Source organism: Pangasianodon hypophthalmus, chromosome 27 (assembly GCF_027358585.1).
Source record: "Pangasianodon hypophthalmus isolate fPanHyp1 chromosome 27, fPanHyp1.pri, whole genome shotgun sequence".
NCBI classification, from domain to species: Eukaryota; Metazoa; Chordata; class Actinopteri; order Siluriformes; family Pangasiidae; genus Pangasianodon; species Pangasianodon hypophthalmus.
This window is the reverse complement of record NC_069736.1, coordinates 16169607-16194668: the sequence shown is the minus strand read 5'-3', so window position 1 is coordinate 16194668 and position 25062 is coordinate 16169607. Positions and strand designations below refer to the sequence as shown.

The 25062-nt window shown below is 37.4% G+C and overlaps 2 protein-coding genes and 1 long non-coding RNA gene across 4 annotated transcripts; 1 reads left to right on the top strand and 2 right to left on the bottom strand.

Moving 5' to 3' along the window:
* Positions 1-759: 759 nt before the first annotated feature.
* Positions 760-17163, bottom strand: gucy2d (guanylate cyclase 2D, retinal). 2 transcript variants are annotated; one of them, XR_008301143.1, is made up of 21 exons: positions 16789-17163; positions 14541-15431; positions 13883-14184; positions 13096-13471; positions 12752-12833; positions 12144-12261; positions 11565-11684; positions 11315-11398; positions 10962-11138; positions 10086-10242; positions 9644-9793; positions 9299-9447; positions 8461-8624; positions 8170-8362; positions 7265-7439; positions 6190-6288; positions 4853-4947; positions 3933-4018; positions 3712-3810; positions 1939-2142; positions 760-1113 (listed from the first exon to the last, which is right to left on the bottom strand). XR_008301143.1 is itself a non-coding variant. In XM_026921712.3 (20 exons), exons 2-19 carry the CDS (start codon positions 15358-15360, stop codon positions 3726-3728), a joined length of 3432 nt encoding a protein of 1143 aa, XP_026777513.3. In that variant the 5' UTR covers positions 15361-15431; positions 16789-17163; the 3' UTR covers positions 760-2142; positions 3712-3725. The 2 variants fall into 2 exon arrangements, 1 of the variants encoding a protein (XP_026777513.3); XM_026921712.3 differs by having other exon boundaries at positions 760-2142.
* On the top strand, positions 9700-11101 carry LOC117596269 (uncharacterized). The gene is made up of 3 exons (XR_004577450.2): positions 9700-9833; positions 10162-10374; positions 10971-11101. It is a non-coding gene; the product is annotated as an uncharacterized LOC117596269 (long non-coding RNA).
* A 2287-nt stretch (positions 17164-19450) lies between the features above and the next one.
* On the bottom strand, positions 19451-22678 carry si:ch211-284e13.9 (uncharacterized protein LOC566600 homolog). The gene is made up of 3 exons (XM_053230642.1): positions 22389-22678; positions 21639-21689; positions 19451-20289 (listed from the first exon to the last, which is right to left on the bottom strand). The coding sequence occupies exons 2-3, from the start codon at positions 21663-21665 to the stop codon at positions 19819-19821; spliced, it is 498 nt and encodes a 165-aa protein (XP_053086617.1). The 5' UTR covers positions 21666-21689; positions 22389-22678; the 3' UTR covers positions 19451-19818.
* Positions 22679-25062: the final 2384 nt, after the last annotated feature.

Here is a 25062-nt window from a genome sequence, read left to right as displayed (position 1 = left end):
TTTCGGGCAATGGGCGGGGCTTCTGTGTCCTAGATCTAGGCAAATGACCGCGTGCCGAGGTGGAAACGTCATCGCGGTTGTCGGAAATACAGTCCCAATGGGATGAATGAATGTATGCAAATAGTTTATAGTTTACTTTCTTGTTTGTTTGGTTGTTTTTTTAAAAAAAATAATTTAAATATCTAAATACTTGTAACCTTGTTCTTTGTGGACGTCTGGACCAATCAGATACCTCCATATCATCCTGGATTTTTATTAGCTTATTAAAAGCAATAATCAATGTATTAGCTAACAAATAAACTCATTATAACAAAACTTCATTATAAAGGCAATAAATATCAAATACCAAAAGACGTCATGGATACTACTTGTGAGGTTGTTTGCTTGTTGAGCGCAGGGGTTTATGGGAAGTGTAGTTTTTCTACTGTGACTGCACTACAATAAGTAAAAGTAAAAATTTTTTTTTTAAATAATAGATATATTGTTATAAATTATAAGCCCTGTTTAGAACTTTTATAGGGCCAACACAAATGTTTATTATTGACGCTGGGGTTAGTAGGCATAGCCAGCCTAATTAATGTAACACTGAAGTATTACACATTAAAACAACAGTAATAAGTTTGTTTATCTACATTAACTATATAGAAAGATTTAGTCGTCGTCCCCCCCGCCCGCCCCCATCAAACCCTGATTATAATACAATAAAATTTAAATACACTTATAATGGTAGTAATGGTGTGTGTGTGTGTGTGTGTTTGGGGGGGGATTGTAAAGGTCTCTTTGTTGATTAAGATGGATTTTTAAAACTTATAATAAGCAGAAACCATTTTTTTCCTGCTAAAACCAATTTTATTTACACAGCCATCTCTCAGATTTACAGTCTGACAGTACCTACATTCTACAGTAACATAACTCTTTAGTAGAAAACATGGCCTACTTCAGAACCGGAAGGAACAGTAAAATTCAGTGCAGAGACGTGGCAGGTGATGCTGGAGTCCATAACAAAAGTGAAGTGGTGATAAAGTCCAAGAACCCTTTGCAAAGTTTCCTCAGCTCCATATATCAGCTTGCATGTTGTGCCTCATTATGGAGTGGATGTACAGTACATTCAGCCTTTGTCATGATAAGAAAATGGGATTACACGTCACAATTCATGTACACATTGTTGGGTGATAAAAATGTTAGTAAGTGTGTGTGATAATGTGATTTTCTGTGAGGCTGAACAACTTGATCATCTTAATTTTGGGCAAAGAAGGAAGTGGAACAGCTCTCTGTGTTGATTTTGCACAGCAAACTATAAATATAAAGTGTCTGAATGAGTTGAGAGAATTTTTGTCCTATTATCATGGCTGTTTGACAAAATTTGCTATCCAAATGTGCAAACTTGGCCAATCGTAACTCTGGATATGTGTCATTACACAAGACTTACAGGAATTCTCTCCAAAATGAACAAAGAGTACTGTGTAGAAATCCAGAAAAATGAGATAAAGTTCCTTTTTGCTTCACCTTAACCATTTATACTACTCTAACTTGTAAGATTCTATGTAAACAATTTAAATAATCTTTTAGAAAGCCTATATTTTGCTGACCAGGATAAAGTGGTTACAGAAGATGAATGAATGAAAGAATGAATGAATGCATTATTTGAATTCAATCCTTCAGGAATTACATATGATCAAGCAGATGCTTTACAAACAAGCATTTGGTTTATTAGTTTTTCTGCTTTTGTTTACAAAACAAAATGTAAAAAGATCCACAAGTCGTAATCTTTCAGGCTTCCTTTGTCCTCTTGTCTACAGGTGTATCTTCATTAAAAATTTGATTTAAACACTGACTACAAAGCTTCACTGGATTTTTAGATATGCAACTGGTCAGGCATTGGTTAGTGTATTGGCTATGTTCTGGTTTAATATGTAGCAGAATGGCAGTGGTTCATACTGAGAGGCTGAGGCGGTTTGACATCCTTGAAAAAAATTCCACCTCCGAATTTGTGCTTTGGGAACATCAGAAAGTAGTAGGGGTATGAGTAAATAATCCCCAGGGCATCTTCTTTCATCCCACCCCATGCTGAATTATGCCTGAATCTGTTGCTGAATGCCAGAGGTCCAGTCACAGCTGGTGGAGGAAGATCAGCATCATTGCCTGTATGGCAACAAAGGAACAAGAGGTCAACTTTCAGTGTGCAGCTGAACATTCATGTACTGGTTTTAGTGTTTTAGAAATAATCTGCTCCCATATGTCTTTTCTTGGGTTTACATTAGTGATGGGAATTTTGTCTCTTTTCATATAGCTAGAGTACACTGCATTTTTTCCCCAGAACCAGACAAAATTGTTGGTCTTTGCCTATATATCATTTAAAAATTTCAATTAAATTTCCTTGTGATTCTAAAAAAAAAAGCATAATATTCTGCACTGCATTTGTTAAAATATATTTAAATAAAACAAAACAGCAAGGTGCTCCATATATTTGCACTGACTAAATTACGCCAATCATTCCTGCATGAATATTATTGTGTACTGTAATAACACACATGCTGAGAGAAGAGTTTTCAGTGAGAGCATCACAGTATCTATTTGTCTTGTCCTCATTTCCAAGAAAACAGCTCTTTAGACATGCGAGTCGGATGCCAATGTTCATCTAAAACGGTTGGCTCATTCATTATTAAAGATCTTGCAAGTATAAAAATGCAGTGTAAGCCCTATACACTCTTCTCCTTGGGCTGATGACATGGTGTATGTGATATTAAATTAATCTTGCGCCAAATATACAATATACAACATACAAGATATACAAGTAAGATCCATTGATAAATGTTGCAAATAGAAATATTAATGATTAAATCAAGTATAATTTTTACTTACTACCCAACTGGACTGGGTGACCATGAGTGGACTCATTCACAATCAAGACAGTAGTTAATTATATACTAGAAACATATATATAAAATCATATTTCAGCAACCTATTTTAAGAAATTCAGGAAATTAATACATGTGTGTCATGCAGTTTTATTTTAAACTTTTTGGCACAACACTTTGAGTCACTAGAAGAGGTCAGAAATGTAGGCAGCACTGGAATGCACTGATAGCTCCTGTGTGAGCCTTGTGTAATCCGACAGGAGGTGCTATAGAACAGCAGTTCAATGAACCCTTGTGAGGAGTAACTATGTCCTGTGTACTTCTACCTGACTTGTTCAAGACTTTCAGCAAAGATGAAACAGTTAAAAAAAAAAAAAAAAAAAAAAATATATATATATATATATATATATATATATATATATATATATATATATATATATATATATATATATAATATTTCCAATATTAAACTTTACATGGGTGCCTCAGTTTCTCTAATTAACAAGAAATCTTTTTTTTTGTTGTTGTTGTTTTTTTTTTATCTATACAGATGTTCTGGTCATGTTCAGAATTAGAATGAGACTCAGAATAAAAATTAGGATCTGAATCAGAATTATAGAAAAGAGAATACTTCATTATTCATGCATAAGTGTTGCCCTAAGAACATGAAATATAAAACAAATAGCCTTTTTAAATTATGAAACGTAAAAAAAACATATATTGTTTTTTGTTGTCAAAATCAAATATTGATTTTGATCATCGTATACTTCTCTCTATCTCTTATTAACACTCCTGCCAGGGCTTTTGTAAAGGTTTTTATTATTAGCAAAGAAATTAATTTACTTGTATATACCTAAACCTCCTTCTTTATCCCATCCTCTTTTGCCGGTCCAGGAAGCGCTGCCTTCTGTCTATAGGAATCTCCTCCAAACTGATGCCATGGTTACTCCCCCTGTGTGACATCACATAACACAGATGTATGTTACTGTAAGAGGAACTATAAGAGGAAGAGGATTTATAAAAGCATTGTAGGTTTGTATTGATAGAGAGGGTTTGTGCACACGTGACACTCACCCAGGGGTAAGATCTGGTGGAATGGGCAGGGGCTTGGTGAACCCGTCCTTCCCGACTAACCAAAACGTCTCCTCGACTCCCTTACCCTGATCACAAGAGATAATGTGACATATTAGGTATTATGTAAGGAATACAATGCAGCAGGGCATGCTGTTATAAGAAAATAATCAACAACAGGGGTATGTGTTGCAGATCCATGTGAAGGGGGATTACTGTTACCACTCCAAAGTTAATTATTTTCCTATAACAGCACATCCCCAAGTGTTTTATTACTCTTACACAACAGTTTGCTAATTATTACAATGTTTAATTTATTAATTAACAACACATCATACTTTTTATCTGTTTATAGTTACACTGAATGTTGTGGAACATCTGTCAGATAAGTACCTGTTATCTCTCACATTATAGCATCCCCTTTTTTCTCTCTTACTGTCCCTTATCTCTTAATTTAATAATAAATAACTAACTTATAATAATATTTAATAAAAAATAAAAAAAAATTTTACTGGCAAACTGGAAAATGCAAAAGCTGACACTGACTCCTTCCAAAATTGTTACAGAAAACCTTGCTATATAAATGCTTATATGTTTTTTTACATTAAAAAAAATACATTTTTAAATCCATTTATTATAAGTTTTAAAAGATTAAGTCACAGTTGTTACTATAGATATGATAACGCTTTAGAATGAGTGCATTACTATAAATAGATTTTAATCACAGCCGTAACTACTCTTAGAGCTGCTGGTATAGAAAATTATTGAATCCTGACCAATCAGATTAGAGAATTCAGCAGCACTGTGGTATAAAATGAGTTATTTGTATGCCAAAATTATGCCCTTTTACGTGTTCATATGTAAAATAGTAGATGTATTTGTAGATACAGGATATGATGTGTGTGTGCGTGTTTATCTTATACCTTAAGTTCCGTTTTGCCCCTTGACTTTATCTGGTATCCAAGTTTGAGCTCTCTGAGGACGTCGACTGTGCTCTGGTTGACATGTATTCTGTAAGCTGCAGGAATCTCATGCAACAAGAATGAAAAAGGCCTCAGATTAAATTTTCTTTCAAAGAAGAATATGTCCAATAGAAGTCAGCAGTGTCTTAACATGGTCTGCAGCATTCATGTATTTAAGCGCTGCATCAGTAAACAAGGATCACTTATTCTGCAAATATGTTTGTTCTTGATTCCTGCTGTCCTTTTTTCCTTTCTTTGCACCCTTTTCTTGTTAAGATGCAAATGATGAGAATTTGGACTTTGGAATTTGGACATTCAGACATTCTTTGCGAAGTCTTGCACCTTTATTTTGCTTGTGACATTTCTAAACCATTTCCATTGTCTGTTTTGTCTAGATGGTTTTCACCTCTATCTTGTTTACCACTCATCGACCTTGTCTGTCCTAGTTCATGCATGATCATTGATCGCCTGATTTTTTTTTGTGGACATGTGGACATTTTGAGAAATGTCCGTCTCCTTTGTTTTGGTTGTTTTTGTCTGTCTTTACATTTATCTGTTTGCAGTTCACGACACTTGAATGTAAGACTGTGCAGAAGTCACACACAAGTTAATTAAGAGACCTAAAATTTTGCAAAACCAAAACTGAAGCTAAATTATATATTAACTAAATAAAAATATCTCTACTAAAAGCTACACTAAAAACTGACAAAAACTAAACTGAAAATTAAAACAAAATAAAAAAAACAAAACAAAATAAAAACTTTAAACTCTGTAGCCAGTTTACAGTGCACTGAACAAAGTGGAGAAAACATCAATATTGACATCAACTTGCTTTTCAGTGGCTTGTTATAATGTGGCCTTGCTAATAACTATGCAGGCAAGTTGAGAGTGCAAGAGCAAAATGGAGAGTTGTGTGTGTGTGTGTGTGTGTGTGTGTGTGTGTCTTTGTCCCTGGGCCTGACAGGTTCAGGAGGAGAAAGAAAGGAGAACATGTTGTGTGAGGACACTACTTTACTTTTCTACTAAAGCAGAATTTTCTTTCTAATCGGCTGATAGCCTTAAAAGCTTACGATGTGCTCTACAGCTTAAGCTCTCTAAGCCTGTCACAAAACACCCACTCACACACACACACACACACACACACACACACAAAGCCATCTGTATACTTGTACAGACAAGAAAGTGCAAGCAATTGGTCCTTGGTTTAAATATATTCCCATGGCAGTTTTCAAAAGAGCCACAACAAATCACCTCACGCACAGCTTAAAATGAAAAGTGTGATGGTTTGGAGTACTCACGCAGCCCTGTGGATTCCATTCGAGATGCTGTGTTGACTGTGTCTCCAAACAGACAATACCTGGGCATCGTCAACCCCACCACTCCAGCTACTACTGGACCTATAACACACATACCCGTACACACAAATTAAGAGAATTGTTGCAATTGGCAATATAACAATAACTGGAAAAAATGTTTTTTATTAACAAGACTGCTCGCAAGAAACCCTAGGCAATTTTAATTTTACATACAGATAAGTGTAAGCTGAATGCAAAAATACAGCCAGCGTTAAGTGATTCACTGCAGTACACATGCAGTTCAGGCTACTTTAAGTTAATGGCATTGCAGTAATGTACTCAGGAATGGGGACCTGGTGCCTAATTGGATGAGGAAGCTAATTGGATATTGCCTAGAAATGGTGTCTCACTCCAAATGCCTATCCATCAAAAGATGAAATAAAAGAACAAAGTTTCTGAGTTTTGTAAATGCTTAATGATAGGATACCCTGCCAGGCAAAAGTTGTAACATCCTATATACTAAAAGTGATACACCTAATTCATAAATGGCATGAATGCATTGATATCAAGCCCAGTATTTAACCCTTAAATGGCTCCCAGGAGCCATTGGTAGGTCCGGACCTACATTCCTTACTCTTGTAATTACATCCATTTTGAGATTAGTTTTAGTATAGTTACTGAATAATTTATAGTGACTGCTAAATACATGCTGTAGAAGGAATAACTGAGAAATAAAAAATAATAAGACTCTACGGAGTTACTCAATCATTCACATTTGGATTTATTTCAGTGACCATTACCTGACAATTATGCAGCATATGTAATTTATAGACAGAGAGAAGCTGAAATATAAACCTTAAGACTTCTGATTTATAACTGAACCCTGAGATATTATAAGCTACAATCAATAATTCACAGTAGAGTCAGTACAGCATTACTAATTGTAAGTGGATGTGTAATGTTGTCTTGTATCATGTTTGGACTTTTTTTATGGATGGCATTGTTTGCATGAAGTTGCAGACCTGTTATGTCTCTCGGTTTGTGTATGAAACCAAAATAGTGGAGTCTATTAACTAACCAGAGTGGAGTCCAATGCGGATTTTGACTTTGACGCTGGGCATGTGTCTCATTTTGAATGTGCCGATGCAGGACAGGATGTCCAGAGACATGTTTGCCATCTCGGCCGCGTGTCGGTTCTCGTTGCGGGTTGGAACTCCTGACGCCACCATGTACGCATCACCAATGGTCTCAACCTGTCAGTCCATAAAGCATTGAAAGAGATGAGGAACACACACAGCACCACTCTCAAACATGTTCAGTCAAATTCAAACATGCACATCTACATATATTATACATTTATCTGCTAGATAGTTCCAACATAGGTCCAATCCCAGAATGCCCCACTGTTGGACCCTTGAGCAAGTTTATAAAGTGTCCATCAAAATCTGGTTTGTAGATAAATAATCTATTTGCTGTATGCTTCTTGTGGCAGTTCCACAAAAATGTCATAAGCCAACAAAAAAGACAGAGGTGCTTACATTTTTACAGAAAAGTCCAGACTTAGTAAATATGCAAATTGTAAACACATCTGATCCTAAACGCTCCAACATCTTCCTTTGTAACATGGCCTGGAACATGATTGGCTGATTTGGCTCTTTGATTTTATGTTGCAAAAACTCTTGCCTCTCTCATGGTCAATCCAATGACATTTCAACTATTCCTCTTTCTCAATAAAATGCTACAAACCCATTGTTTTGCATTTTAAAAATACCTACAACCTACAGAGTCAAATTAATATCTTTGAAAGGATTTAATCATAAAAAATTATTTTACCAAGTTAAGGATGACCTTAATAAATGCCTTTAATAAAAACCCTCAACCACGCCACGGAAACGACAAAAAGGCTGACCCAAGTGACAAAGATTATTTAATTAATTAGGTTATAAAGTTTAAAAATAGGTCTTTGTTATAATGTAGCAATACCTTGTAGACATCATGCATGCCAATGATAGAGTCAAACAGGGTATAGAGGTCATTTAGGAGGTCCACCACCTCAATGGGCTCGCTCAAGGCTGAGATGGTGGTAAACCCCACAATGTCACTGAAGTACAGCGTTGCCTCTGCAAAATGCTCTGGTGTCACTGGCTTCCCTTTCTTCAGAGCCAGAGCAACAGACCTGGTTGCAGTGGGAGAGAAATAAAATGACAGAGTGAATTTATAGTGATTATCTCTGGTGTATGTGGTTTTGTGTGTCTGTGAGTGAGAGAGACTGACTTAGGCAGCATCTGGGCCACAAGGGCATCCGTTTTCTGTCTCTCCACTTCCAGCTCCTCCGTTCTTTCACGGATCAAGTCCTCCAGATTGGTGGAGTATTGCTCCAGCATACGCAGCATGGAGTCAATGATGTTGGTCTTTTTTCCTTTACTGATGGTCTTAAACTGCACCGGCACAAAAATGCACAGATGTTCATGAGACAAACATAGAATGACAAGAGACAATCATATGAAAGAAGCTTATGAAAATATTAGTAGTACTACATGTACACTTTTAATACATAAGCTTTAATGAAAAAAAAACAAAAAAACAATTGACAGCCAACATTGCGATGCTATGTGTATTTGCTTGTGTGCACATACATGGGTCTTTGTGTCATATATGTAAGGAATATAAAAGGTTGGGGTGGTGTGATGAATCACAATTACTGTTACCACCCCCCATGATGATTTTTTTCCAATAACCACACGTCTCAAAGTGTTTTATTCCTTTTTATAACACATCCAACAATTTAGCCAACAATTACCACTGTCTTATTAAAGAATGGCACACCATACTTTTTTTCCTTAATAGTCATGTTTAATGTTGTGGAACATCTGCAAAACAAGTTAGTTCCATTATCATTTTCATTATAGCAGCTATAAACAATCATTCTCTCACCAGGCTTTTTTTCTCTCTCTCTTGTGAAGTAAAAAAAAATCGTCATGTTACTGAGAAAGGTGATGTGGTATAAGCTAAAGTATATAGTATACATCTTGAACATGTGTGTCTACCTGTCTGCAACTATAGGTTCTATACTATATACTCAATCTCTTCTTATGTTTGTATGTATCTCTACCTGTTTGAAGATCTCCTCAAACGAGGGTCTCAGTTCTGGATCTTCACTCCAGGCCTGCTTCATGATCTGAATGACCTCCAGTGGAGCCTCATCCATTGATACAGAGGGTCGGCAGAGAGGAGGAGGATTGCGTACTTTATCTATGATCTCTGCACACACCACAACCATACGTACATTTTAATAGTATTTACAGATAGCGTCTTCTAGTGACTCATACACTGTGTGCTCACATATGCATTCAAGCTTCATAAAGACTTGCCCTTGCCAAAAGCTGCTTTGTGACAATGTCTATTGTTAAAACCGCTATACAAATAAAATTGAATTGAGTGTATAAGTGTGTGAGACCTTTCGCAGGCATGTCCAGCATGCAGAAGGGAGCAGAGCGAGAGATGACCTCCTGCATGATGATGGCAAAGCTATAGACATCGCCCTTGTACGTGCCCTTGTTCATCAGCGTCATACTCCTCAAGAGCTCTGGGGCTGTCCACAGCTGATCTGCAGATAGAAAAAGATGAAGGAGTGATCCATCAGACTTGTAAATACATATGCACAGTCACATTCTGCAAAGTCAGTCTGCATGTTTATTCCATCACCTCTAAAGGAGCATGCTCAGGCATCATCTTTATTCCACCAACAATGCAGTGACGAGTATTTAATCAGCTGCTTACACCAACTATTCTAGTAATCATTACAGTATTTTAGTCGAGATCAGTTTTTGCCATTTCAAAGATGCGCATGGCCTGGGGCCAGCATCTTTTGGCTGTGTATCCACACATCCAATTCTTACCTTCTGGTTTGCTGTCATCCTGAGTGATGTTTAGGGAGCTCATGATTTTGTTCAAACCATAATCTGTCACCTTTAGAACAAACCGGCCATCCACCACACAGTTTCGAGACTTCAGACGACCATGAATGATACCCCGATTATGCAGATACTTCATTCCCTGAAGGACAATGAGGGATAACAGACCAAGAACAGAAGAAATACAGAAATAAGTGTTAAAAATGAGAACAAGAGAAGTAGTTTGTTGGACTACAGTGTGGAACAGCAAATGAGATCAGGACCGAATTGCACAGTAAGTGAACATTATGAATAATATAGCTTACAGAAAAAAGAATATAAAATGCAAAGGCTTACCCCATGTATGAATATTAGGTTTATAGACTTATACTTAACAGACAAGGTCTTGAAATGATGTGATACATGTGAAAAGTTAACTAATTTACAGCACTATGGAAGCTACATTGCTATGTACTAAAGTTAGGCTAGTCTTGCTAATCATGGTCAAAGACGGCAGACAAACATCTACCTCAGTAGGTCAGATATATTTGTTAAATAAAAATAATTTTAGTGGGAGAATTTTAGAGAATTATTTATAACTGATTAGAAATTAACAACCACAGCCTGACTATAGCCTTTCTATTTATTAAGACAGTGTTTTATTTAACAGATTGTCTTTTGTAGTGGATGAAACCAAGAGAGAGAGAGAGAGAGAGAGAAAATCAAGTATCTTTTATAAGCACCAAATACCAGTATATTTTATGTTGTGGCTTACTTTTTATTTATTAGGTTTCATAATTTATTTGTATTCGTTTTTGTAAAAGAGAAGATCTCTCTCTCTCTCTCTCTCTCTCTCTCTCTCTCTCTCTCTGCTTGTCTTACCCTGATCAGGTCCATAAGCAGGGAGGATTTGAACATCCAGTCAAGTCTCATTTCTTCGTTGTTAAGTAGGTCCTCCAGGCTGCCTCTTGTGCAGTGTTCGGTCACAATGCCGAATATCCCCGAGTCCAGAAACAGGCCCACGAACAGGTTTAGGTTCTCCTGACGCATATCCCTCAGCTGCAGATGCAGAGAGCGATGTGTAAGCCTTCTACTCTTACTGTATGTCATTTATCACTCACTCTCTCACCAATTGCTTATGCCATCCATTCTGCCTCCCTTTCACTTTGTGTCTCATTGTTATCAGGTCACTGATTTATTCATTTCATTTTGCTCTCTCTTTCTTTATCTCTTACCTTAATGAAGATGGATTGTGTGCTGTCACTGATCTCTGTGACTGTTTCTCCATTATGGCATTTCTTCAACCATACCCAGTCACCCTGCCAACAACACAAAACCCATTTAAACAGCACACAGATGTTTATCGGTATAGTGTCTACATTCTTAAGAATAAAACACCATAAACAACACTCAATATTAAAAAACACCTTGCATGTTTTCTATGCATATATTTTCCTGCAAGTACAGTTCCCTGAATTCACACACCTCAAACACAGCCACATTGGAGATTTCGGGGGTGGATGTGAAGTAGCTTCGTCCTGAGACGGAGTGACGAGGTGTTTTCTCATCTAACTGACTCTTCGCCACACCGTCTTCATTTAGCTTCTATAGACAGATAGAAAGTAGTTCATCACAGACCTACCTTCTGACTGAGTCAGGCAAGTCAAGTTTATTTATCAGTTGCACAGTATGCTAAGACATATGTACATTGAAATGCTTTTGGCAAGGGTAGAGTAAGCTGCTCATGTAACAGAGCATGACATATATATATATATATATATATATATATATATATATATATATATATATATATATATATACACACACACACACACACACAGAAAAGGCAAGCACATAGACAAGTAAATACAATAACAAAGTACAAAGATAGATATAAAACTGATCTTTTTGCACACAAAGGAGAGTTCAACATGGTCAGTGATTTTAAACATGGTAAAAGTCAGAATGAAATGACTACAAACGCAGGACAGACCAATAGGAGATATATAGAAAGCAAATAGACAAAGAGCAGAGGTAGAGTGACTATGGTATGGTATTACTAACCCTCTTGCTCAGTTGTGTGTTGATAAAGACCAGGTCATCCAGTGTGAGCACTATCTTCGATGGGGTTGAAGTACCTCCCCCTCCAAACCCTCCCAACATACCCAGTTGTCCGGTCGCCCTACATACACAGAAAAACCACAAATGTGTATCAAGCAAAATATATCTCATAACTATGAAATGTCTAACAAGCCAAAATACAGACAAAAATGTGAAAGTCAGGATGTATGTGTTAAGAATTACTCCCTCTATTTTAAAAAGAACAAATAATTATCATAGTCTGTAGCAGCTCCTTCCAAATTCCTTCTAATAAAGTCTGTCCACTCACGAGACCTTTTGGCAACACTCCTAGGCAGTTAATTTCAGTTATACAAAGACTAGGATCCTGTGTACTTGAATGGGCACAGACCCATATATCAGAAAAATGGATCAACAAGATAATGTTTTAAACATGGATTTGAAATGGCTGTTAAAATGGAACAACATTTGACGCCAATGACACGAAAGAAATATTTTTCAGATTGCATGGGCTATATCTGCCCTGTATCTGCACCTGTGTCATTGGAGGAAAGAAAATAGAATTGGACTGGTAACCACAGAAATAAGCTTACTTCATGTGGTAGAGGAAAACACTTGCAGCAATTAAAGCACAGAAAAGGAGGCAAAGGAAAAAGAAGGTCACTCCATCCATTCCTGCCCAAAAAGAAAGAAAGGAGCAAGTGAAGCTTTGAAAATACAACAACAAATGAAAATAATGACGAGATAACAGAATAACAATACAATTAAGATAATGAAACTGATAAATCACATGCTAATTTTTGCTGCAGCAATAAAAGGTTTTCAATACTTGTTTTAATGTTTATTTGAGTCTTTCATTTATATTGCAACCATTCTATATTGCAATCATTGCAACCTAAGAAAATACAAGGGAATAGGCCATTGTGGCCTGTTTTACCACCACTGCAGGCCACGTAGCTGCTGAACCAGCAGTTGGGGTCAGTGCTGGGGGAGGCACCTGCAAAGTGGATGGACTTCCCCATGTACTTGAGTGCACCAAATTTCCCATATGTGTGCGGCGCCTCCAGGACATGTGTCTGCTGGAGGGTGACACCAGTGCCATCTGTGTCCAGAACCACATAGCGTGCTTGCATGCCCTCACCATCGCTGCCTGCCGAAATGGGTTGATTGAAGCCACTGAACTCGAAGCCTCCCTTGTTCTGAGCCAGAGCCTCACCTGTCACCCGTCGGCCTCCTCCAGCCAACCTACTCGTTTCTGTCGCCATCGCCGTGTAGTACAGCATGTTATAGATGGTGCCAAAGAATGGAGAGACCTTAAGAGGAAAGAGAGACTCTCAAGATGATTCAAACCATTTAATTGATTATACGGATAATCTTTTTTGAACATGTTGGCAAAAGTGTAAATGAGCACTTGTTTTCAATGGATTTAGCATTACTTGACTATGTTCCATGTGACACCATAAAGGGTTTTTCTATCTCTCTGAGGGAACCCTTAAAGGTTCTATCTTTAACCCAAACCTGTCTGACATACCTCCAGTATAAACTGGTATATATGATCCTATACTATATTTGACACCTGATCACATTTGACTTGCCCTGACACCAGTAGAATCCTACTTCTGTATTCTAATGTACACTAGCTCTGCTCCATCTTATATGTATGTTTTAATTTCAATCTTCAAGAGTAATGTAAGGCCTACTGTAACCCCACCCCCAAATCTCACTTGTTCAGGCTCAGCACTGCTGTGGATCTCGTAGCTGTCCTGGGCTTCCTTGAAGGCTTCATAGAAGTTTTGCTCTCCTTGGTCCATAGTGATGGTGAGGACTCCGTCGTGTGCCCGGCGCAGTTGGGTGTCATTGGCAAGTACCGAGTAGGTCACATTTTTATATGGTAGCGCATAGAGTAGGGTGTCATATGGGATGAAGATATAACCACGGTCTATCATGCGCATGTGCATTGCTGTGGTCAGTAACTTGTATTGAGCCTCTCCACCCATAAGAACGGAGTGCATGCACATGATGACCACTGCAGGGAAAGACAGATAAATACACAGACAGGTGAGGATGATTGATTGATTCAGCACAATGTATTGTTTAATATGAATCAAGATAGTGTTTGGGGAAGTAGAATCAATATAACTGAAGAAGGAACTTTTGCAGTTTTCTTTTCCTTTTTTTTAAAATGGGTATACTTATGATACTTCAAGAAACTGGAGGCCTAATTTTCCCTTGGCAATAAAGACTGAGTAGATTTATATTGGGTTGCAGTGCCAAATCAAACAAATTTATAGTTGTTAAAGGAGATAAAGATCCCAGGATAATCACAGATGTATAATACAAATACCTAAAGTGTTTCATTGAGTCTCTCTTTTAATCACACACCTCTCACACGATCTGCCTCTCGGATTTTCTCCAGGGCTTTCCGGGGCCCATCTTCATCCATCTCCATGGTAACCACAGTGCTGATGGGTAGGCCAAGGGTACGCAGTGAGGCAGCAAGTTCCTGTCCAGTTGCCTCCCATATGTCATTTTCCTCTGACACAATGGCTACATGTGCCCAGTGAAAGAAGCGCAGCACAGCAAACAGCACCCGGGACGAAAGTGGCAGAGGCCGCAGGAATGTTGGGTATGTCCCATCATCCATGTTGGCTTTCAGGCATGCCCAGGACAGGATGCCTGCATTCCAGTTCTTGACCAGAAGAGCAGCGGACGTGCAGTAGCCAGGATTGGCTGGCCCAAGAAAAACAGAGCCATACCCTTCCAACTCAATGAAGCGGGCCAAAGCCCTGGAAGTCTGGCAGTCCTCATTGATTAAAGTGTAATCATACCAGTATCCTTTACTGAGGTAGGGGTCTTTGTTGATGCGGGCCATAGCCAATCGGGCAGCCAGGTCAGGAAGGGCTTTGGAGTACATGGGGTCACACGTCCAGGGTCCCACCAGGGCAATCTTGAAAGTGGCACCCCAAGCCCCACAGGGCAAATAATAGACTATGAGCAGAGGCAGGAGAAACCAATTCCCCCTCCACCTATGCCTGTGCAATAAACAGTTTGAAGACGTAGATGCATGTGTCCTAGTGGGTGGGTCCTCTGTGTCATGTTGAGTTGTTCTTTTCTGTTCTTTCCTCCATTCTGTGTAAGGTTCTGCATGCCATCGTGGATGGTGCGACTGCCAGAGGAAGTTAGGGTCTCTATGGACAGTCATTTTGTTTCTCCTATTGTGAGTCAGGGAAATCAGAGGGATGTTGTTATAGGACCAAACGTATGCGTTAGATCCTAACAGAGATATCAGACAAAGGAAAGGAGAAAGGTAAAAGACATGTAGAAAAAATTTAAACATTTACATTACATTTACATTACATTACATTACATACATACAATAAACATTCACTTTCAAAATTCAAGTCTTGTATAGCCTGCATGGTTGCTAATTTCTAACCCTGTCATCACCTTGCCACCTGGTGCCATCTGTTGGAGTGCTGAAGATAGCAACAAGTTAGTGAGTGCACAGTGCCTCTGTGGCAGGTTATGTGCTTATTTACCCCTGTGTGTCTGGCAAGCTAATTAGCAGGACTGGGCATTACTAGCCCTGGGCACTACCTGGGCCAAGGAGTGTGAGGACTAAAATCCTTTATCCCTTATCTCTTTATGATTGACTGACTTTCTCTGGTTCTTCCTTTCTTATGGGGTTGTCCCTCCATATTGTTTTTTTAGATATGCACATTCTTTCAAATGCCCCACCAAGCTCACCCTACTGTTTAGCATGTTCTGAAATAATGATGTTTACCTCCTGAATTTTACTTGAGCTCCTCTCATTTATCTCAGAGAAATCATATGGTCTAACTCCATACAAAACTTTGGGAGTTTAATTAGGTGAATCCCTGAAGCTTTAGCTACAGCAGTGTCATTAGCCTTCAACATACCTGCCTGAGTACTTGGTGTTGTCTGTCCTAATCTTAGTACATAGGTTGAATAGCATCACTGGGTTTGTACATTTATTCAAAATGATGAAAGCACAAAGTGTACTAATACCTCACTGTGCGATGGACATAGGTATTTATGGAACCACTAGTTATTTTATGGAAGCTACAAGTACCATGGACATGTTACATAGTGAATCATATCATACAATTTACTTATTACTTATTATTTGAAGCAAATTATGGTCTATTGGTCATGGTCTATTGGTTATAATAAAAAAAAGTCATCTTTGATAAGCAAGGCTGGAAATTAGCACAAGCCAAATATGACTGGGATAGTACAATGGAAATTACGGTTGACTTTCAAACCTTGCTAGGAAAGTCTCTCTAAATATTGGCATTTGAGAGGACAGCTAACCCTTGCTAACACAAGCAATTACATGGTATCATTAAAGCCTGAAGTTTAGAAGTTGAGAACATCAAACCACAAAGTCAGCCATCTTGGTGGAGATATTAACACAGGATTAATACAAGATCATTTTAATACAACCTTGATGTGAAATGATCCACCCAATTAGCAATATGCCAGAATATATTTAGCTGACAATGCTAGTTAAGAGCTATACAAAATAAAATGTCACAGTGGTTCATATTGTGCCTTAAATTTAGCCACCAATAATTTCAGAACAGTGAAGAACAAAGATCACGCTAACCTGGATTGATATGTCTAAAAGAAGGCCTTCTGGAGTGAACCTTCCATCAGAACCCTGGAGTCTGGGGAAAGCCAGAATTTAAATAGTACTTCGCTCTTCCAGTGAAAAATAAAAGTGTATCACACTGAAAAAAAAGGGATAAAAAAGAATGAAAGTTCTTGAAAAATATGTTATTCCAAACAAGGTAGAAAAATTTTTGCTCCTTAAAAAAAAAAATCTGTCAGAAATTCCTTTAATTGGTGCCCATAATTACAGAATTATGGTTCCTTGACGTTAGAGGCTCCATGTTGGACTAGGTGTTTCCCCAAACCGAGGTGCCTTTTGGGGAATAGTAGGTAGAGCAAAAGCTTCTCTGAGCCCTGGCTCTTACTAGGAATAGACAGATTTAGCAAAGGAGAGATGAAGAGAGAGAGAGAGAGGACAAGTGGAGGACAAAGGAGGGGTGGATGAAAGCCGAGTCCAAGTGGTGACTTTTTGACCTTCTTTAGTGTTTAATCCACACAGCCGTTCTCATAGATTGTGTGAGTGTACAGTATGTCTGTGTCTGTATGTATATAAATACACTTTTGCAATATTTCAAAAGACCCATGCTGTGCTTAATGGGACAGTTTGAGTTAATGTCCAACTTCTTGAGAGTTTGTTTGTTAGGTGTCAATTTTACAATTTTCTTAGGTTTTTAGCACATAATTGCAAACCTGGTGTCAAAATAGTCTGAAATACTCAGAGTCTGAACCTCAAAAATATCAAAAACATTGAAATTTGTAAACAATATGGCCACCATATACCAATCACCTCTAGTGGGGCGGAGCTTAATTTGTTAAAACAGCTGTAACTCATGTGCAAAGCTTGGGCTGTTTTTATCAGTAGGGGGGCAGAGTTACTTTTATAATTGTGTATGTATGAATGATGAACTATACAGTTTGAAGTGTCTCCAGCCTGCTAGAAAGGGCTTTGCAAATGTTCTAACATATCTAATGAATATCATCTTTGTGAGTTCTTGTAAAATACAACCATTGCAAGTGTAAACTCCTCCTTACCTGTCAACTCCTCTTCGGGAGACAGTCATGTGTTAGAGCCCTCTGTCCCAGTCATTAGAGGCTATGTAGGCCCAACAGATAAATCAGCTTTATTCCCAGAACTCTCTAAGCTGGTGGGCCTTTTCTCCTTCTAATATGCCACTTGCTGTGAAAACACATTTCTCTAAACATCTCAAGGAAGAAAGACAGGGTGTTTATTTGGATGAATGTTTCACAGTGTTGTTCTAATGTCCTTTATATAGCATCCAGATGCATCTATGAAAGTGGTTGAATGTACATGTCTCAAAAAATTTTTAAGTTTTAATTTGGCCTGGTAAATATATGTCTTCAGGTAATTCTAGAAAGCATATCCATTTTCATTTGATCCAATTAATAATTTCTTTATTTCCATTTAATGGTTGATTCCCTATGCAGAGCCAACTGTCCATACTGCCTTATTGGTTTTGTTCCTGTTAGTCGCATTAAAGAGTCTATAAGATAGGAATGTCAATCAGGGGGTACCTGTAGGCTCAGGGTCAGACTGCTTCTGGCAGTTTGACTCACCATTCAGGGTAGAGACATTGGGCCATGTGTGACATGGGTAATAGGTAATGTAGGGAAGAAGAGAGTGATGGAAGAGGGAGATAGAGGCCCTTGATCTGTGTGTGAGTGTCCCACTGTCTCCGGACTGATATGGTCCAGTTGGTCTAATAGGATTAGACAGCTTGGGATGTGCTATACTAATCTTCAACCTGCAAGCCTCTTACAAGCCATCAGCAGAAAGAAAGAGAGAAGGAAAGGCAAAAACAATTAGTCACTCTGAATTCAGATACACTGTAAAAAAAAGAGAGAGAGATAGAGAGATAGAGAGAGAGAGAGAAATGAAGATATTTCTTAAACATTTATTATTACAAAAAATTGGTAAAGATATCTGCCAAGGTAATAAGATTGTTTCAAGCTTAAAATTAGCAAAAAAATATCTAGAAGTAGGCTTAAAGTTTCGATATTTTGTATCGATGTTTGAAGACGTATGTCGATGTTTGTAAAATGAGAAATGTTAGATAAATTCACCTCATAGTGTATAAAATAATGGCATTGTAGAACCTACTTTCCTGACTTAACCACAGGAAAGGTGACTCTAATAAATGCCTGGTGAATACTTACTACTAACTAACATGTAACTAACGTGTGTGTGAAAATATGAACAACAAGTCCATTCCACTTAAATAATAAGTTAATATTAATATACTATATTAATGCCTAACACCTAGAGAAAGGAGTAACATAAAGAATGTGGGGAACAGAAAAGATCATCCTCAGAAGAGATTACCATTACCATTACCATTTAGATCTGCTTATGTAAAAACATAACCTTTTTGAGACGTGGCATGAGAGCTGGGACAGAGACACTGATGGTCATTACAGTGTCAGCTCATTGGGGAATGGACTACATCAGTGACCCAGATATTTATCTTATACTTCATTGAATCTAGTAGCTTCTTGGTGGACTTTTTCTGGTCTTTATTTTCTATAGCATATCAATGTACAAATTGTATTATTCCATCAATCATTCATTTGCATTCTGGAAAGTGGTGTATTTATGACTCAAAGTTAAAAAATTTAAGCATGATAAAATAAAACCACGATTTAATTTTAAAATTCTCTTTAATAGGTTACTTGGGTTTTCCTAGCATTCACCATTTTACAGATTTATCCAAAACATTTACCTTTGTACACAGAAATCATATTTGCTCACATACCACATATCAACAAAAGATTCATTTTACCATTATTTAAATATATTTTAATTAAAAACAGTGAAATCATTTTTATATCAAAGAAGCACAATATGACCTAAACTGTATTTTAAAGATTTCCAACCCTACTCCGAGAGACTGAACCCTCTTGCAGAGTTCTAACGCCTTGTCTGCAAAACCTATATGTGTCTGTAGCTCAAGTGTGAAATTGTATTTATTTGTATGTTAGAAATTTTACCTCCTACAGACTGACTCTACTAACGAAGTGCCATCAGACTCTGGCTGTTATCTACTATAGTACATTGTTCAACCTGTGGAACTACATTCATCCTGTGCCTATCCCCTAGGAAAGCTAGATTGAAGCCTGTGCGAAAGCAGCTTGGGCGAAGACAACGGAAGCAGAATTCTGTGAAGCACTCAGGGCATTCAATGTTGGGGCAGCCTTGTCCGTTGTGTGTGAGCAGGGCATTGCACTTAGGACAGGCCCTGAAATAGGGGCATCCCTTTGCCGAACTGTTGGGATCACTGATCCGTTTGTCGGAGAGCAGAGCAGCACGGAGAGCGCAGTTTGGCAGTGTGCAGCTGCTGTTTGGTGAAGTGCTGCATGGCCACTCTCTCTGACAATCCCTGCAGAAGCGAAACACACGACGTTTTTGTTTGGAACACAATGGGCACGCAACACTCTGCCCTTCCGAAATCGTTACAACTTCCTGATGGCAACCTGGACACTGGAGGGAAGGGAGGACATGAAGAAGATGAAGTGAGACACAGACTTTCTAACAACATTAGGACTGCATCGACAGAAATGTGTGGGCGGATCCTTAGATCCTTAGATTCCTTTAATATATTGTCAAGAATTTTAGTAAGCACACTGCAAAAATTGGGTCAGAAACTTAGCCCAGTCAACCTCCTTAGCAATAAAATGAATATGAGAATATATTTTCTAACATTTTATCAAACATCTATGAATCAAACAAACGAGCATCCCTCAGGGTAAGGACCTGCTAATAAACCTAGTAACAATCAACAGCACTTTCCTTACTATCTGTTCTGCACTGCGTCATCCCACAAATTAAACCCAATAAGTGTACATTAGAGTTCATTTAGTTATTCATTCAGTATCAGTAAAAGCTTTATCTTGGTCAGAGTCACTGTGGCTCATTTAATTATTCTTAGTTAAAATCTATTATAATAATTTTCATTGCTAAGCTACACAACTAAATAAAGGGAAATTTAAGTCAAGGCAAGTCATGTAAAATACATCATTTTATATCACTTTATATAAAATACATGAGTAATTTTTCCTGGTGTATGGCAAGATTTTACCCAACGTGACATTTTTGGTAAAACCCTTTTTCTGGGGTTGAATATTTTTATCATTAGTGATAAATTCTTTAGCCAAAACAGGGGTTTAAAAAAACAGCAACTGAGCAGCATGTTGGATTTAATGAAGGAGTCCAAATAGTTGCTCTAGGAGTTATGCTAACACTGAACATCTTTCTGAGTGGAAAAGGAAATACAAATGTTTCTTCAGGAAAAGAAGAATGCGAGGTGACTTGCCTCACTGTGAAACATGGCTGGAGAAAAATTGAGGTAGGGTTTATTGGTAGAGGTGTGTTAATGCCCAGCTTTGGTTTGAGATGCCTTCTTGGAGAAGTAATTAGAAAGCAAATTTATCATAGCTTCAGATTAATCAGATTTAATTGTTTACTGAGCTTTTGTGCTGCTTTTGTTTGGTTTGTGTGGATGTTTTTTGTGTTTCCTTTACAATAAATCAGACTTTGGATAGATTTTGGATCATTCTTGGCCTAGAGACTATCAAGCTGATATAGTAATACTGTCTTAAAGACTTCCTTGGGTCCAAAAATAACTACTCAAATAGGCCTGCTGAATACTGGTTTGGAATATAGCTTTATTTACTTACTTACTTGCGTCACAGCTAAGCACACAATTCGGCATGGTGCACTAAAATAGCTCTTATTAGCTTAAGTCTTTCACTCAGTTCCCTACTAGGTTTAGAACCTGAAAATAGCATGCACTAAATGCTGTGATGTCACACAGGGTGCGCAGAGATCACCTTTGGCTTTGTCGTGGAATGGCTCATGACTTCGATCCTTCTTGGCAGCACCTATAAATTAAACAGACAGAGAAGATGGTGACGTGTAAAGGGGGAATAAAATGGAGGGCACGAGTTAACAGGAGCACAGAAAGGAAGAATAGAGATAAAGAATCTGACTAAACATTTACAACTGACCCAAACTGGAAGAGCAAAAACAGCCACATTACATTGTTAAGTTCAATGAAGAAGGTGCAATTCCAGTTCTGTTACTGTAATAACTATACAGTTTACTGTAATGTCTATATAGACTTTAAAAACTCCACAGTCTATATGATGGTCATAATAGAACAGACATTAAATAAAGACAGCCTCATTGGTTTGATCAGTAAATTGACATAAAAAAATCACCCAGTCAGAAAAAGTAGAACCTGACAACAAAGTGTTTCCCTGTTAGAAAGATTCCCAACTCAAACCTTTTTAAGAAGCTAAAAACCATTAACTATACAAAGACTCTTTTGGAGAACCCTACAATATGTAGGCTACTGTTTATAAGCATACAACCCAAGGTACAGCAGTGGTTCTTAAATGAGTTGTAATTCTAGACTACATTCACTTTACCATGTAACTAAATATAGAAAAGGCAAAACAAAGTAGCCACTAGTTAGTACAGTTGAGTGTGTTTTTATTGACTCGAAAGCTACAGTATAGCTGACGGAATCTCTCCTGTCAAGAAACCAAAAAAGGCTTAAAGTTAAAGAAGGTCCTTACCTGACACTCAGTAAAGAACTCTGTCTCTCTCACACACACACACTCCTGTTAAAGCTGCTGTTAATGCTGGGGAAGTTAGTTTTTGTAGGGAAAAAACAAGCAGGGGATTTCCTGCAGAATTTATACTTTCGCTTTCTCTTGCTGCAAAATCAAGTCTTTGTTTACATGACTGTCAGTACAACTTTAGCTGATGTGGTTTGTGCAGGCTACACCAGCAGAAGAAGGTTTGATGAAAATCACAATAAGTGAGACACTTGTTTGTAGTTTTTAGAAGTTTGACATAGATGTGCCTTTTTTTGTTGTGTGTTCTAATTTTACAGCATAATACTATACATCCAAACTCTTATTGTGTATAATGTGTCTATGTATGTGAGAGACGGAAGTGTGCTTAGTGTGAGAATTTGTGGCTGGGTGTGTTTACTGAGGCCTTTAGCATTACCTTCCATAAAATTAAAAACAAAAACATACAGTTTTCAGTGTGTATTCATGTTCTGACTTCTTCCCCTTTATCATCCAGTAGTTCACAGTGGGTGGTCTTCCTGAATTATTCATAACTTTATTTGGACTCATTCCCTTTTGTATTTTGATTTTTTTTTAATCAGATTTCATTAGGGACTAGACTACACCTGACTGATTTTTGTTCAACATGCTCAGAGGTCATGGTTTGTAATATGTGGTTACGTATTACTTTCTCTTGCGGTGTGTTCTGAACTTTTAATCCTGTGTATATTGTAAGACAACTAGAGAGAAAACTCTTTTATTTTACAATAAAAGATTGAAATTTGATTGTGTTATTCACCTTTCAATAATTCATATTCATGTTTCATATTTGTGTTGGAAAGTCTATTTAAATCTATTAATCCTTATATTTCTTTTCTTGATATGATTCATCTTGCAGTTTAAAGTACAAATAGGCTATAGTGATCTATTTTATGCATTCATTTTATTTACAAAGTGTTGTTGTATAACACTTTAAGCTGCAAGATTTTTATGAAATGTACTATATGAAATTATTAACTACTATAGTATTTGGGCTCCTGTATATTACTAATTGTATAGAGTAGCTTATCTTATTATCCTATTATTTTTTTGTTATGTACAATGTTATAAAAGATCATGAGTCTAAATTATGAAATGTACTATTGGCGCCCTCTTGTGGCTATAATGGTCTACTGCAACTGTTAGATTCTTCATAAAATCTCTGGCTGTTAACTAAATTTTAGTTAAACTTTGTGGTTTTATTATAATATCCTGCTATAGCATAGTATGATCAGTTCATGTCAATAGTCACATAAACGTTGTAAAACCACGTTTACTTTCTCAGTAATGTTACAGCCTTGAAACACAGCCTTGAAACGTTTCAGATGGAGGCACATGCCTAGATGCCTTAGAAGACATACACATTTTTGAGGCTATACAAATCAGTACAACATTGCTTACATTAATACTATTCAATTCAAATGATGCATGGTAATGTCAGTAATATCACACATAAATATGATTGATTTCCTGTTTGTTTTATCAATAGCACTGTGGTGGTTCCATCAAAGGTGTAAATGTTACATGGTAATGTGAATGTAATGTACCTTTAAAAATCATTTAAGGTACACAGTTTGATCTTATGGACCATTCTTGACCATTCTTGTGACTAGAATAATACTTTACACTACCTGCAGGTACGAAACAGATACTCATGCACCCTTCCAGGTAATAGAGACATACTAAAGGTATTGAAGATGTACCTTTGAGGATACCTCCCCACTGATAAAAAGTGTATTTTAGTCATTTGTTTTGAGTGTATAGAGGAGGAATAAAACTTTATGCATAGCAGCATATGCAACAAAGTGCATCTATATGGTTGATATATGGATAGTTGGTAAATAATGGCTAAAATGAGTGAGGTTAAGGGGAAAGGTAGTTAGAGATACAGCAAGACTGGCAGCTGTGGCAGGCTGGAGACAGGTGGTGTAACTGTGGGGTGATAAAGTGGACGCACTTTCTCTTTTGTCCTGAGGACATCATGTGCGGGTGTGTTATGTTCTCCTCCTGCCATTCGCAGATACGAGTGTGTGTGTGTGTGTGTGTGTATGCTTTGTTTGGACTGGGTGATGGAAAGCTCTGTGTTTATCAGTGTTTCGCATCCGTCATTGCCTGATTTGTTTTTAATTATCAGCATGGTTACACGTAGTGTCCGATTAACATGAGGTCTGCAATACCTTTACATGATGCTGTAATTATATAATATGCAAAAGGGCTACTATGGGTGTGTTCTGCATGCGTTTCCAAATTTCTTTTTAACGTATGTTTTGGTTCATTTTACAACTATATACGAATTTCCCTAAAGAAAATCCTAAAGGATTCCAATAAGAAACTTGGACAGGATTCTAATTAGAATTTCTATCATATTTTGGAATTCCTATAAGATTCCTATAAGATTCCTATAAGATTCCTAGAGGAATTCCTATAGTCCTATAGGACAAGATATAAACATGCTGTAGGAACAATTCTACTAGATTTTTTTAATGGGATCCATTTGGGTTCCTTTTCAGGTCTATAAGGTAATTCAATGTGATATTTTTAAGATGTTTTTTTTTTTAAGATTTATATGACAATCTTTTAGGATTTTAAAACTATATATATATAAAAAAAAAAGAATCAAACAAGAATCAGATAA